Source organism: Nuphar pumila, chromosome 3 (assembly GCF_984573655.1).
Source record: "Nuphar pumila chromosome 3, dmNupPumi1.hap1.1, whole genome shotgun sequence".
NCBI lineage: Eukaryota > Viridiplantae > Streptophyta > Magnoliopsida > Nymphaeales > Nymphaeaceae > Nuphar > Nuphar pumila.
This window is the reverse complement of record NC_143251.1, coordinates 114,349,201-114,365,108: the sequence shown is the minus strand read 5'-3', so window position 1 is coordinate 114,365,108 and position 15,908 is coordinate 114,349,201. Positions and strand designations below refer to the sequence as shown.

Sequence of the window (15,908 nt, the reverse complement as noted above, 5' to 3'; positions counted from 1 at the left end):
TCTCAGCTACACTCATTTTTTGAATATGATGTCTTTTGGCAGCCCAATATTTCGTACCATATAGTAAAGCGGGCCTAATAGTCGTCCTATAAAACTTTCCCTTCAACCGCAATGGCATTCTACGATCGCACAATACTCCAATTACACTTTTTCATTTCATCCACTCAACCTTTATCCTATGATTTACATCTCCATCAATTTCTTCATACTTTTGAATGATAGATCCCAAATATTTGAAACAATCATCCACCGGTACTTCTTGCTCACCAAGCTTCACTACACTCCCATCACTACTTCGTTGCTTACTAAACCGACATTCCATGTATTCTGTCTTACTCTTACTCAACTTAAAACCTCTTGCTTCCAATGTCTGTCTCTATAATTCTAACTTAGCATTAACCCCAGCTCTAGACTCATCAATCAAAACAATATCATCAGCAAACAACATACACCACGACACATTTTCTTGAATTGATCTCGTAAGCTCATCCATCACTATAGCAAATAGGAAAGGGCTTAAAGCAGATCCTTGATGTAACCCAACCGTTATAGGAAAATTGGTTGTCACCCCTCCACAAGTGCGGACATTGGTTACTACTCCTTCATACATATCTTTAATTATACTAATGTACTTGAGAGAAACACATTTCTTCATCATTGTCCACCAAAGAACGTCCCTAGGTACTCTATCGTAAGCCTTCTCCAAATCAATAAAAACCATATGAAAATCTTTGTTCCTCTCTCTATTTCTCTCAATAAGTTGTCTAAGAAGATGTATAGCTTCCATAGTTGATCTTCCAGGCATAAAACCAAATTGATTCTCCGATATCATGACAATCTTCCTCAACCTAGACTCAATCACCCTCTCCCAAAGTTTCATAGTATGACTCATGAGTTTTATACCACGATAGTTTGTGCAATCTTGTATATCACCCTTATTCTTATATATAGGCACCAAAATACTCTTCCTCCACTCATTAGGCATCTTATTTGTCTGTCAAATCTTGTTAAAAAGATTTGTCAACCATTCTAAACCTTTCTCTCCCAAGCATTTTCAAGCCTCGATAGGTATACCATCTGGGCCAACTGCCCTTCTTGATTTCATTTTCTTCAAAGCCTCTGCAATTTCTTTCTTTTGAATCTTGCGCATGAAGTCACGATTCATCTCATGAAAAGGAATGGACAAGTCTTCAAGATCTTGAGTATGACTTTCATTAAATAGCTTATCAAAATAATCTTTTCATCTCTCCTTAATCTCCTCATCTTTGACTAAAACCCTTTGTGTTTTATCTTTGATACATCTAACCATACCCAGATCCCTCGATTTCCTATCTCTCATCTTTGCAAGCCTATAAATATCCTTCTCGCCCTCTTTGGTATCCAATTTGTCATAAACCAACTTATATACCTTATCCCTCGCGTTCCGAACTACTTTTTTAGCTTCCTTCTTTGCTATCATATACTTCTTCAAATTCTCATTATCCTGACTCTTACTTAGATTTCTATAACACTCTCTTTTAACCTTAATAGCTAATTTGACATCCTCATTCCACCATAATGTATCCTTATCTAGCGGTGCACCGCCTTTAGACTCACCCAATACCTCCTTAGCCACCTTTCTCATGCCACCCGCTATCTTATTCCACATTGATTCTGAATCCTCCTCGAGACACCAATCAGCTGCCTTAACTATCTTCTTTACAAACATTCCTTGTTTAGCTCCTTTCAGTGCCCACCACTTAATTCTAGGATCTATCCTATGTCTATCCCTTTTGTGGCATTGTCTAATTCTAAGATCTAAAATTAAAACTCTATATTGTGTAGCTACATTTTCTCCCGGTATAACCTTACAATCGATGCAACAACCCCTATCTCTCTTTCTAAGTAGGAAAAAATCTATCTGCCTCGTATTAACCCCACTTTTAAATGTTACTAGGTGAGACTCTCTCTTCCTAAACCAAGTGTTTGCTAAGATCATATCATAGGACAAACCAAAATCTAAAATCCTTTCTCCACTTTCGTTTCTTTCTCCTATACCATAGCCTCCATGGATACTCTCAAATCCATCCCTACTAATGCCTACATGCCCATTAAGGTCACCGCCGATGAAAAGCTTTTCTCCATAAGATATCCCTTGTACTACTCCATCTAAATCTTCCCAAAATTGACGCTTAATGGAATCATCTAAACCTACTTGAGGAGCATAAACACTAATAATATTAATAATCTCCGAACCTAATACTAATTTAATAAGTAAAATCCTATCACCCTTCCTACGAACCTCAACTACATTATCTATAAACTCACGACTCATAACAATCCCTACTACATTCCTATTCCTATTTATTCTTGTATACCAAATTTTATATCCCCAAGGTTCTATCACTTTTGCTTTCTCACCTACCCATTTGGTCTCTTGTAAACATAAAATATCAATCTTTCTCCTACACATAACAGCTACTAACTCTACCAACTTACCAGTTAAAGATCCTATGTTCCAAGTGGCTAACCTAATTTTATGGTCTTGGACTAACTTCTTTACCCCCACCCGTCCAACAAAGTGAGGGACCCTTGCCTATTTGACGCCACACCCGGGCGCCGGTGTGACACGTCGCTTCCGGGCGACGACCTAGCAACCCTTGCCCATTTATCACTGCCTCTGGGCCTATAGAGTACATCGTGTCGCTCAGTAGGGAACACCCCAACGAAATTCTCATATTGGTTCATATTCATAGGGTATGACTAAGTTTTTATGCTGGCTGTCACAGGCCTACCACAACCCTCCTCCTCTATCCGAGCTTGGGACCGGCAGTGGATAACTAAACAGTTATACACATACGGAGTTGCTACTAATAGACTTTGTTTTATTTATTTGTAAATTTAATCTCCTGAACTGTTATAAAGAGAAATAAACAAAGTGATTAATATGGTAACTGAAACTCTCTTTCCCTTAGAGTTGAGACTAATTATGCATTCTCTCTTTTGTGTATTCTCATCCCATCTCTTAGGAAATTTATGGTCCTTCAGATGTTTTTTCTCTTTCTACTTACTAGGGGCCTTTTGCTTATCACGGAAGAGGGTGCAATGGCATCTCTTCTGCCGACTCTCCTTCCACTGAAAAGGAACGGACTCTCCTTGTGGAAAGGGAACCCAATGTCTGTTTTGGCACTGTGGGCCCCACGGAAAGGCATCCACGGGCGTGTGTTTTCGCGGAAAGCCTCAGCTTTCCATGACAAGCAAACACCCTCTAGAGAGGTCATCCAGATGACTGGAAAAAGTTTTAGTATAATTAACAGAAAACTAGTTGCACCAAAAATACTTGTGGATATGGAAAGGCCCCATGCTGCATAAATAACCCCTAGAGATTTGGTTGACTTTGGAGTGATAGACTTGTTCATTGAAAAACTATTGCTAATTTACATCTTCAAAGGGAAGCATTTGTATGCATGAACCGTACAAAACATTAGTACATTTCAAGTCTAAACCAGAGGATAGCTAAAACTTGCCTCCTCCCTGATCCACTCAATAATGGTGGGTGTGTAGACCATTGCAGCTTCCTGAAGCAAGTTACAATACAACATGATTGGCGTACTTTGATTTGCTTTGATATCTTCTTGTAATTCAACAAACCTCTTTTCTTCAACCAATGTATCGTATCGTTTAAGAAAATGTAAAAGACCAACGTTTGAAGTCAATAATCTTTTCAATGTAGCATTCATGCTTTCACTCCTTTGTGTTGAAACCATATCAGCACAAAAATGATCACGGCCATATGCTAAAGCCCATTTTTCTCTATTTTTGAAAGTCTTTGCCAACCAATCACTATCTAGAAGATCATACCTCTCTAACATTGTTTGCCATGAATGCAAAAAACTCACATCATCGTCACATGCAAATATACAATTGCCAAAATCGTTCTTAAAGTCAGGTTCACTATTGTATATGTGACCCAAGTGTTTAACAGCATTTTGATACATATGCCACACACATAACCTATTATGTGTGTATGGCCACACTTTTCTTAGTGCACTTGCAATTGCTTGATCTACATTTGTTAATATTACTTTTGGGCATCGCTTTCTCATGGCCCTTTGAAATGTTTCAAATACCTACTCAAAAGACTCAGTTGTCTGATCATACATTATTATAGCTCCAAACACAGTTGTTTGTTATGGTTTACACCAACAAAAAGTGCAAATGGCCTATGTTGATTTTTTACATTGAATGTGGTGTCAAAACAAACGTCTCCGAAATAATCAAAGTTTATTCTTGATTTTGCGTCTGCCCAAAAAAAGTTTGTGATCATATCATCACAGTCCAACTGTATTAAATTGAAAAATGATGGGTCAGTTGTTGCTTTGTCTCCAAGATACTGCATTACAGCTCCAGCTTCTCCAATTTCGGGATTGATTGACCGTTTTGTCCTCAAATAGTTTTTTAGATCCATTGGCAAAAAAGTTAGGTTTCTAATTCCTCCAACTCCTTTTCCTAAACACCTCATCGCCGCAGTAGGTGTTATGCCAACACTATCAACCATATTTTTCCATTGTCCGATGAGACCTTAGTAGGGGCTTTCCTTGGAGTAGTGAGTGCATGGTTATGGGTAGGCAAAAAAGTAGACACAAAAAACTTTTCATTCTTTTCTTTTTTAACAACCAATTTTGCAGTACAACCACATCTTATGTTTGCTCTCATCTTACTTTTGTTACCATCTTTTTCCTTAACATTAAAGCCTTCCTTACTACATGTGAATTCCTTATGTGTCACTATACCGTACTTGTTCTTAGAAAAGTTCTGCCTTCGAACACTGAAACCTTGATTTTTTGCATATAAATTATACAAATCATATGCACTCTCATCGTTGTCAAACTCAATACCAATCTCTGGAATGCAACTACTTCCCACATGTACCTTTTTTGTGGATATATGCACATTTGATGATGTAGAAATCTCGTCTTCAATGTAATGACTATTTTTTTCTGCATTAGGAGAAGCCATTGTCTGAAAAGACATTTGTATTAGATACAATGATATACAAACACTAATATAATTTTTGAAAAGAGAATGGACATCATTTCAAGAATATTTTCATAAAAATCAAGATTGCATAACTCGTTTAAAATCTTTGACAAATAAAACATACACAAAAAAGATGTATTTATACATTGTGTCAATTCTTTCAAAATGTAGATTCATACAATACAATAAATAAATCTCAATAAGTTAGTCAAGCCTTGAAAGGAAGCAAAAGAAAGGCCAACACTACAGCTAATCATCCCAAAAGAAGACACTTTGAGAATCACCAGATTACAGAATTACTATTTCTTGGTAACAAGCAGATCTACCAAATTACCTATAAAGTTCTAGCACATAGGTTGGAAATGAAGTAATTACACAAAATTTCTTTGTCGAAGTACTTACACTGAAGATCACCAAACAATTAATGTTCTAGTGGTTATGCAAGGTCTAGATGGTATGCACAACACAGAGGATTCATTTTTATATCATACATGAGGCGAATATCATCCAGTAGAACATCTTTGGCTTTTGCATCTACCAGATCATTGTTTTAAATTTTAATATGTTTTCAGAAGACATCTGGATGTTATACTCCACACCTCAATCATGAATCTTGATTAAACAATAAACAACATAATCCCATTGGCCGCTGCAGATAAACCGAAGTTCAAAAAGTATCCACTTAACAAGCTTTAAACTGGCATCAAAATGTAATGGCTACTTAAATGCATTTTAGCATCCAAAATTGCTCAGCATGAAGCATGATCAGTGGAAAGAACAATTGTGAGCACTTTTTCAGGTTGGTCATACAAAAACAAGCCATGATAGTGGAAAGAAAAATTGTGACAGGAATGTACAGGGAAATGATACTAAAAGTACAAGGATAGTTGGAAAAATGGTGTATGTAAGCTGCCAACAGTATCTTTTTTATCCACTACAGACCGAGACGAATCAATGTATTTAAGGGAAAATTTTGTGCAACAATACAGAATTAGCAGTTAGCAGTTCCATCACAATGAAGAAAACATACACAAACAAAGTAACGGGTATCACAGACAGAGGCGTATCTACCAATCCACTCACCACAAGAAAAAACAAGTTTTCAAAATAGTACTTCGAAAATTCTGCCGGCTTATTAATCAAAACCACTCTCGGCTTTAATAAGCAGAGCAACTAAAGTCAGAATAATTAGAGGATCTACAAAATATTCCATTCACCTACTTATCATAAGATATGAAGATGCTCAACGACCATATCTCCACACAAGAAATTTCGCTTAACAGCAAAAGTAGAGCCATCCTCATTGTGACATCCACAGCCAGAGATATTCAAGGTCTAGCTCAAACTTATTTATATATGCACTGGAAGTATCAAATCTACTAACAACATGTGCAGCTGCAGCCTGGTTGGCCTCTTTTTGGTGGGCAACTGGGCTCAGCTTCGGTGGCTTGCTTTATCTTTGCCATTACTTTCTTTAAGACTTTGTTGGCTCGAGCTAAATGGTTGTTTTTACCGAATTAATAAGAAACAAGCATCCTTTGACAGGAAAAAATCTATACAAAACCTAGGAAGTCTACAAAACTTATAGCCAAACCTAATGGTCTGCTCATGAACTGAAGGTTAGCTTTAACTTCCTGTTTTAATCATTGTCTCATGAAATCCTCGTATCACTCAATTATCATGTTGGCACTGTACTTTTTCTCTTGACAATCCAACAACTTTGAAATCTGGTTACCACAAAGACGATTCGATGGGCAAGATCCATTACAAATTGGGGAAGCCATGTGACATAGGCCAAACAATTGTGTTGGGCAATCATCCAACATCCAAGTGATATAGACTATACAGAACGGGCTTTAATGGTCTTTGCAAGGTGTTCATGGGAAAAGTTGAAGAACTAAGCATCAAATCATATGCACAAGGAAAACAATGATAGCATGGGCAATAACAAATGCAAACAATGTAAGCAATCACTTAAGAAAGCAAATCATAACAGGGCACCGAGAGATTTTGCTTAGAAATCCATGCCATGCATAAGAGAAAACCATAGAAGAAAGAGAAGGTTTAAGTCTAAGACAAGTACTAAACAGACGAGGATTAGGGTCAGACAACCTGTATTGATGTAATTACATAAATTACAGTGACAAATGTATAATTTACATAAGCCCCTATCAAACTTGAAAGACAATATTGTCTATGTTTCATCATAACATACACAGCCATTTATTACCGATTCCCAACAGATCCCACAAACTCTACATAGGCAAGCACCATGGAAAAGTTTGCCTTTTGACTAACAATGTCGATGTGAAGTCAAAGGCTTAGTAAAAAAATCCCACAAACTCTCCTATGATTCATCATTACATTTTTTATGCCATTATATTTTGATGCATTACAGAAGCCATTACAATTCTTTCAAAAGAAAGCTAACACGCAGCAGCGTACCACCACGATCACCAAGCACAGGAAGAAAACAAATCTACGAATTCTACATACAGAAAATCAAAAGCATACGATCACAAACGGAGACGAGATATCGAATCCCGATTAATCATCAGAGCAAGAAAATCCCTAAATCCCCGAATTCAGAAACCCTAAACCATATTCAGATCAAAAGATTAAAGCTTAACAGGATCCAAACATCTTATAAAACATGGCTGAAGATGATTCCAACCGATGAACGAAAACCAATGTCTAAAAATAGAAGAAGACGAAAGCCGAAGCTCACCGGCATTGATCGGCACGGCCGGTGGCGGCACCGGGATCTCGACCTTCACCTATGCCGATAGACTCGACGGAGGGCTCCCATCCTCTGCCTCATGCTCGGGCAGCTCAAAATCAGAGAACTAGCCGAAGATATTGATCGGCTCCACAAAAACGAGAGAAGGATCCCCTCCACCCAGAGAGAGAGTCTTTTCAGGGTCCGATTGGCACCCAAAGAGAGACTCTTTCGACTGCACTCCACCGCAGGCGCCGCCCCCGTCCATCCTGAGAGAGAGTCTTTGCAGTGTCCGTACGGTAGTCCCGTCAAATATATTATATTTAAAAAACTTGACGGAAAAGCAAATCTTAACAGAGCGCATTAAGGGCCACGTGGCGACCATCCCCAAATGTGTAATGGTCGGCCACGATTTCAGCATGAGCTTTTTGCTCATTTGCAGCATGACCTGATCTGCTTCCCAAATTGGGCTAACTGGCATCTCGCAAAAAAGGACAGTTCCGTCATATTTGGTTAATGTCTCGTTCCCAAAAAATGATCACAACGTACCCACGGCATCATTCCCAACAGTGGAATTTCGTCAAAAACACTTTCTTCGCTCGTACCCATAACCTCCTGTGTGCATCTCCCCAACCCCCACACTACACTACCTTTTAGCTGGAAAAAAAGAAAAGACCGCGAAAATTTTCACACAATTTGATAGTTTGATTTTTAACAGCGTATGGACAAAATGACCAAAATACACATACACGAAAATATCGAACAAGGGCACATTTGCCATTTAAAAAAAAAGTCATTACAATTTAAAAAAACAGAAAAAGAGGAAAAAGAAGGGACTTTCTTTCCGTGCTTCTCCCAACAAAACAAAGGAGTCAAACACATTCCGTATACGGTGCGGGAACACAAAAAGGAGAGAGAACGCTGCAGACGGGAAACCGCTTTCGTGAAACGGAAAACCGCTCACGAGAACGCGTTACCGCTGAACACGACAAAGTCACCGTCGGCAACGTCCGAGTAGTCGAAGAGGCCACCGAAACCACAACCGTCCTCGGCCTCCTCCCGACCATAGTTGGCGTCGCAGAACCGGAGCCCAGGGACTCCCATCGCCTGGAACTCGTCGTCGAAGTGCCAGTCGTCCGCCACCAGTCCGGCCGCGGGATCCAGGACAGCCGGGCTCCTCGGAGACTCGCGCCCACTCGAACCCGACGGAGGCAGGCCGAGCTCGTCGTCAGACGCGCCCAGGAGGTAGCCCAACGGAGACGCGCTCGGGCCCGGGCCCCCTTCGCCCGAGCTCGTAAGCTGGAAAACCGGATCCAATTCACTTTCCGGCAACTGATACGTCTCATGGCGCCCAGATCCTCTTGCCGCAAAATCCATCTCCGTCAAGAGGTCGGCGGAGAATGTCGTCGTTAAGAAACCGTCCTCGTCAACGAGAGAGTCGAAGATCGAGTTGTTGCCAGAATCGGACGCCGGATCGTCCGATCCCTTCTCAGATGTGGACGTTTCGACGGAAAGCGAAGGCGTCAGGAGAATCTCTTCTTCAAGGCTTCTCATAACACCGGCAACGAGTTCTTCCTCGGTCGCGTCCTCTCCGGCGGGACTCGTCACCGAGCTCAGATCTCCTTTGGGATCCGAGTCGTCCAGCAAGCGGATGACCTCGGCGCGTACCTTCTTCGCGTCCGGCGCAGCATCACCTTCATCCTCCCTGCTGCGCTTTGTCTCCATCGCCACGCGCTATCGGACTCCAAAAAGCACACCCCGACGGAATTCGGAAGCAATAAAATCTGGCGCAGACTGAGAAATGCAAAGAAACGTATTTCCACGGTAAGACCGATGAACAAGGCCGTAAAGCAACCCCAAGCCAGAAGATTCCGGTCAAAACCGGCAGGAATGAAGTTGTTAAAACCTAATATAACGCAGGAAAAGAGTCTACTCAAACACCGGAAAACTCATTCAAGCCGGATTTCGAACTCAAAAAGTACGTTAGCAGCCAAAGATACGCCGGAAGCAGAGTAAATCGGCGAGGACTGGGTGGAAAACCCACCCGCAAAAGTGGGAGACACGCCGTAAGTATATCTAAACGGCGGGTTCTGGATAGAAAAGCATCAACCGGAAAGTGATAACGACGTCAAAGCCAGATGTCAGACGGTTTAACGGCGTCAGTATATCTAAACGGCACGCCGACGCAAGTGGACGAGGGAATAGAGTCGGAAACCTAACGGAAAAAAAGATGGCGTAGGGTGGAAGAAAGACGGTAACCTAACGGAAAGTGCGCGGGGACTTTAAGCTAAAATGAGAAATGGAGTGGTGGCAAGGGACGGAAACCTAACGGAAGAATGACGGTGTGAGGGGAATTGAGACGGAAACCTAACGGAAATGAAGAGAGAGAGAGAGAGAGAGAGAGGAACGAGGGACATTGAAGTACAATTCCAAAAGATGGGGGAAGGGGGTGGGTAAAGGCCGCGAGGGTGTAGAGAGGGTATATAAAGGGCGGGGGACAGGGGCAGGTGGGGATGAGGGGGGGGGGGGGGGGGGGGGGCGGGGGCTCGATTTATGCGGACTCGAAGGCCGAAGGTAATTAATCGGATTTGATACCCCCTGGCGTCCGACGGGTGGGCCCCGCGACAGGCGTGAGTGACACGCGCGGGGGCCACGGGCCTCGCGAGAGCGGGCTGCTTATCCTCCTCCCTCTCCACGTGACCGCGACCGCGACCGCCCCCTCTCCTTAAGAATGTTCTCCATCTCTCTTCCCGTTTCTTTGACTTTCTTTTTTTGTTTTTTCCTCCTTTAAAAAACGATTCGGATATGGGTGGTGTCCAGGTTGATCCGATTATCCGAACTCACGTCAGCCTGGGTGTGGGTCCGATTGGTGTCTTTCAGAGTCGTTTCGATTCGGGCCCTGAATTTCTTTTGGGTTTCAGATAAGAAAATAAAAAAGGGGGGAATGGTCCAGGGGGTGTAGTAGGTGACGGGGATCAAACGGCCGTTTGTTTCGGAGGTGGTGGTTTGACGGAATCCGTTTTTTTGTCTCACACGTGCCTTATCGCGCCACGTCATCCGTTTGAAACGTCAGTGCCAGATATCGCGGACATGCCGATTCTGTGGAATTTGCTTAATTGCAATATTTACTGAAATACCCTTCTCATTTGACGAATTCCATCTCTCTTTTTTGGTGGACCCGAGGAGCAATCGATGCCGTTGGTTTTGGTGATGGAGGGTGGTGCTTCGAGGCGTGCCTACGACCGTCCATCGACTTGAAGAGTGATTGGGTGAGATGTGCCCATGGAAGATAGTGAGTACTACTCGTGCTTGCGTCGTGTGTGAATTTATGACGAAGAAAAATGTGACAAATCTCACGAACTTGATATGATTCTTGTGACTAAAATAGGCTAATGTTTTGATCAAGTTCATGAAGTTGGTCAAGTGTGAAGGTGCTAAACAAACACCCAATATGACGTTAAAATGGTAGATGGTCGAACTTGGTGGTAGGCGAACTTTGGGTTATTGTCATCGTTTTCAGGTAGAAATATGGATTGGCTAAAAGTTTATTGAGAGGATAGATATTCCCATCCTGTGTGTTAGGTTAGGGGCTTCTTTTTTTTTTTAAGGCAAGCTGGGGTTAGGCAGGCCCCTACCAGTTATATAACTATACCATTGGGTTTTGAACTTGCAACGTCCCACCACAAGGTGACGTGCACTAGCTGCTCTTACCAGACAAGGTGTAGCTTGAATTGGACCATGAGATATGGACCATCAGATTTTGAGAATTTTTGACCGTTAGGAAATTCTCTTGAGGAAGGAACTGATTTTCTTTGCATACAATATATGTGGTCCACGGTAGATAACGTTCTGCCATTTGCTGTCCTGCCACAGTTTTAAGATGAGAGATACAAACAGGTTGGACGTGTACCCACCAAGGCCTATGTAAATGGTCATCAGAGTTCATGTTGTTCAAGTGAATCATGTTGGTACCTTTTACCTCAGAAAAAAAACACACACACACAAGTTGGTGCTTTTCTGTCCAGTACTTATCTTGTGGAAAGAGATCTTGGTTGGGTTGCAAAAGAGAAAAAGCATTGACGATGATAAATGGTGTAGGGAGGGAATTGAGATCAGGTGCAGCAACAAACTATAAAAGTGTGCAAGAAAAAAAAAAAAAACACTGAGACTGCACCTGGTCCTCCCTCTTTGGGAAGTATGGTTTATCTTACTAGGCAAGTATAATCCTGTTTTCTTTGCCAATTCACCCAAGAAAAATAAAGTCTTTAGGCTAGGAGACTCATTTTGGGGATCAACTTGGATGCATTCTACTAAACCAGATTTCACCAAAGTGATTGTTGAACGAAAACTCAGCAAATAAGTGTTCCAAGGTGCAAGACTGTGTTGGTTGATGTCTACGGCCACCTACTTCCATGGAAGTTTTGCTTATCTTGGATTGAGTCCGGATCAGGTGCAATCACATGGCACAAAATATGTGCATTCAGAAAGAACCTGACCGCCCTCCATCAGGCCTTGGGCCCCACAACTGACAGGCCCTGTTCCCAAGATGGAGGGTGATCAGGTTCTCAATGCACAAATATTTGTGCAATAGTTTGTTTTCTGACCTGGGGTTAGAAGGACTACACCAGTTATACAACTCGTACCATTGAGTTTTGAACGTGCAGGTGGGGTGCATTAACTGCTCCTACCAAAGTGATAAAATCACGTGGGTTAGAGCTGCTTGCCACATTAAATTTGATATTGTAGAAATATCTCTACTCTATTGGTATGATTTCTTATTAGGATGTGTTTGAATGCCTTGGATCTTAGATCCTTGGATCTTGAATCTTCAATTTTAGATCTAAAATTGAGAAAATTAAAGTGTGGTTGATGCCTTAGATCTCCCCTGATTACAGGGGGTGGTTTGGTCTATGGTGGGGAGTATAAGGATCTGAGATCAACTGCTTAGTTAAGGTTTGGATTAAAAGTGTGGGCTTCATGCCTTGATCTGTGTGTCAATAGATCTATTCAGATATCAGCAGCACTCAAAAGCAACCTTGGGCTCTTTTGCATGTGAACATGTGGTGGCTATTTGTCACATGGACACGCTATTTTGGTGGTGTGCCACTGGCGACATGAGTGGACATATTTGGACACTGTGACAGACGACATGTACAAGCAATATTTTAATATTTTAGGTATTATTTTAATATAAATATATTTTATCATATTAACAAGATAAAAATGGATTTAATTGATTAAAAAAAAAACTTTGTGTCCTCGTGTCGTATTTCCAAAAAAAAATCATACTTCCAACTGGAATTCCCATCATGCTTCTTCGCATCCAAGTGTCTTTGTGACATGGAGTGGAGTTGTTCCCTAGTTTGTGAATTGCGAGCGCTAAGGAGCTCAGATCAGAAGGCACCCGCATGTGAACATGCGAAGGTGCACTCTAGTTTCCAAGAGCCAAACCTCCTTAGAAAGAGGCAGAAGTTTCACAATTTGGGTTTCCCACTAAATTTCTGTGCACTTTTATTTTTTTTTTTATAATTCAAGGGAACCCCCCCCCCCCATCACCGACCACACCTTGGCTCAAACCCTCCTTAAGATCCTCCTGCCCACTGAGGAGTACACCCAGCTTCGACCTTGCAATAAGGGACCTCACCTGTGGGTTTCGAACTTGTGACGTCCCGTCAATTTGGTGACATTCACAAGTAGCCCCTACCAGATGAGCGGCGCCGTGGGCATTCTGTGCACTTTGGCTGTGCATTTGGTGGCATTCTCTATCTCTCTCTCATAAAAAGAAAGTGGCCAATATAATCAACAATGGCAATAATAGGTAAGTGGGCAATATAATGAACAATAATGGACTGGACTGGAGTGCACAAGGGCATGAGTCATGCATGTTCCTCATTTTCCTCAACAACTTTATGAAAGATTAGGTCAGTCGGTACTAAATAATAAAGAAAAAAGCAAATAATGGAAACATATTGCATTCTAGAAGAACTCTTCCACCTCTCCTAAACGACACTGCTTTTCAAGTTTATTTATTTATTATTTTATTATTATTAATTTTTCATCTCACCAAATTGCAAGTGTGTAGGACCACCCCCAGCCCCATACCATCAGGAACCGACTCCCCTTTTTTCAATGCAAGAAAGATCCAAGTGGACCTGGCACATGTTTATCTGGTCAAGTTTCATCTGGTGGGGTCCGGACTTAGATCCAGATCTATTTAACCTCACTCATCAATATTCTTAATACAATAAAACGTATTATGTCATGTCAGGATCCATATGAACCTACTAGATAGAGGCCCATGCAGAGTGTCAATAAGCGGCCTCTGACCAGGCTGAAACTCATTTTTATAGTTTTTTATACAAGACAAAGAGGTGTGATTATCCTTTAAAAAAAAAAGCTTGGCTGGGGTTGGTCTTAGTGAATTGGGATCAGGTGCAATCATATTGTACAAATGCAATGTGCCGCTGCACCTGATCACCCTCCATCTCCATCTGCTGTTGGGCCTGTACGATAGCAGAAAAAAGGTGATCAGGTGCAGCGGCAGATTGCATTTGCGCAATGTGATTTCACCCGGCCGATCCAACCCCCATTTTAGCTGGGTTAAAAAATATGAAAACTTTGATCCAACAACTTTTGCATGATTAATGGTCCCCCCAGAATCCCACGGTGTGGATCATGTATCTCATGTCCTCATTCTTTTCAGCATATTTTTTTGATATTGTATACTGATTTTTTTATATTCAAAAAAATGAGTGTATCTGAGATGCGTATGCTTAGATGGATGTAGAAAAATAGAAAAATACAATAAAAGATAAGATTCGGAACGAGAAGATACATAAGAAGGTAGGCATTGCACCAATTGAAAATAAGATGAGAGAATTGTTTATGGTGGTTTGGACATATTCGGCGAAGGCCTAATGATGCTTCAGTTAGAAGGATGGAGAAATGAAAAAATATATTAGTTAAAAGAGGTCAGGGTAGGCCTAGGAAGACTTGGATGGAGATGATAGGAAAGGATATGAATGCTTTGAACCTCACCGAGAACATGGCATTGGATAGAAATAATTGGAGGAGAAGGATTCATGTGGAAGACCGAGAATGATTTTCTTTGTTGGTTCATATCGCCGACCCCAATTGTTTTGGGATGAAGGCGTAGTTGTAGTTGTTGTTGTTGTTGTTGTACTAGAGAAACCACCCTCAGGCACATAGACCTAGTTGTGCTGTCTTAGCCTGTCGTACTTACGATCGCTGTCCTGTCAACATAAAACTCCGAGGGCTTGCCCCTCGATCTCAGGGAGTCACCAAGCTTTGCATTCTTTTTAGGATCTGATATTCAATTTTCAGTGCAAATTTGGTGCAACTTCACAAATATCTAACCTTAGGGGAATGAGAAAATTTTAAAACTGAGGCATTCACACACCTGACCTGAGTCATTCTTAGACACAGTTGTTCTGATAGGGTGGCAAGCTAAGATCAACGCAGTCAGGTCTTTGATATTGGGGTGCAGAGCTCCAATTTTCATTTACCAAAATCCAAATATGCCAAATTTAAGATGAGAGCTGCAAGTCCATCCACTTTTTCATTCCTAGAAACTTTACCAAAATTTGTAGAAAGATATGTTTATAGACATAAGGGAGAATAAAGAGGAAATGGCCTACTTGCAATTCTTTATATAATTTGATTCGATAAAAGGGACAAAATGCATAAAAAAATTAAAGAGTACAGTGGATGAGCATATTATTATTATTACTGTTGTTGTTGGGTAGCGTAGTTGCTAATCAGAACCAAGTTGCTGCACTTTCATATGGTTGCTGAACATGCCCCAAAGGGGTTTGGCCAAGTGGGATGGGACTTAGGCCGCTAGGCAGGTGGTTTAGGTTCAAATACCATGGGCATTACCCCTTGCAGAAGCTGAAGCGTGACAAATCCGTGAGGGCAAGGGCTAAAGCCCATGGAGTTTTATTCTGCCAGGACAGCGACTGTAAGCACGGCAGGCAAAGCCAGAGCGGATAGGTCTCCGATCATAAGGGGTGATTTCTATGTGTATATATATATATATGAATGCTTTGAACCTCACCGAGGACATGACATTGGATAGAAATGATTGGAAGAAAAAGATTCATGTGGAAGACCCAAAATGAATTTCTTTTTTGGTTCATATGGCTGACCC

At 41.4% G+C, this 15,908-nt stretch overlaps 1 protein-coding gene across 1 annotated transcript; it reads right to left on the bottom strand.

Annotated features, from left to right (window-relative positions):
- Window positions 1-8,496: 8,496 nt before the first annotated feature.
- On the bottom strand, window positions 8,497-10,178 carry LOC149843364 (uncharacterized). The gene has a single exon (XM_089999746.1). The coding sequence runs from the start codon at window positions 9,461-9,463 to the stop codon at window positions 8,699-8,701; it is 765 nt and encodes a 254-aa protein (XP_089855872.1). The 5' UTR covers window positions 9,464-10,178; the 3' UTR covers window positions 8,497-8,698.
- Window positions 10,179-15,908: the final 5,730 nt, after the last annotated feature.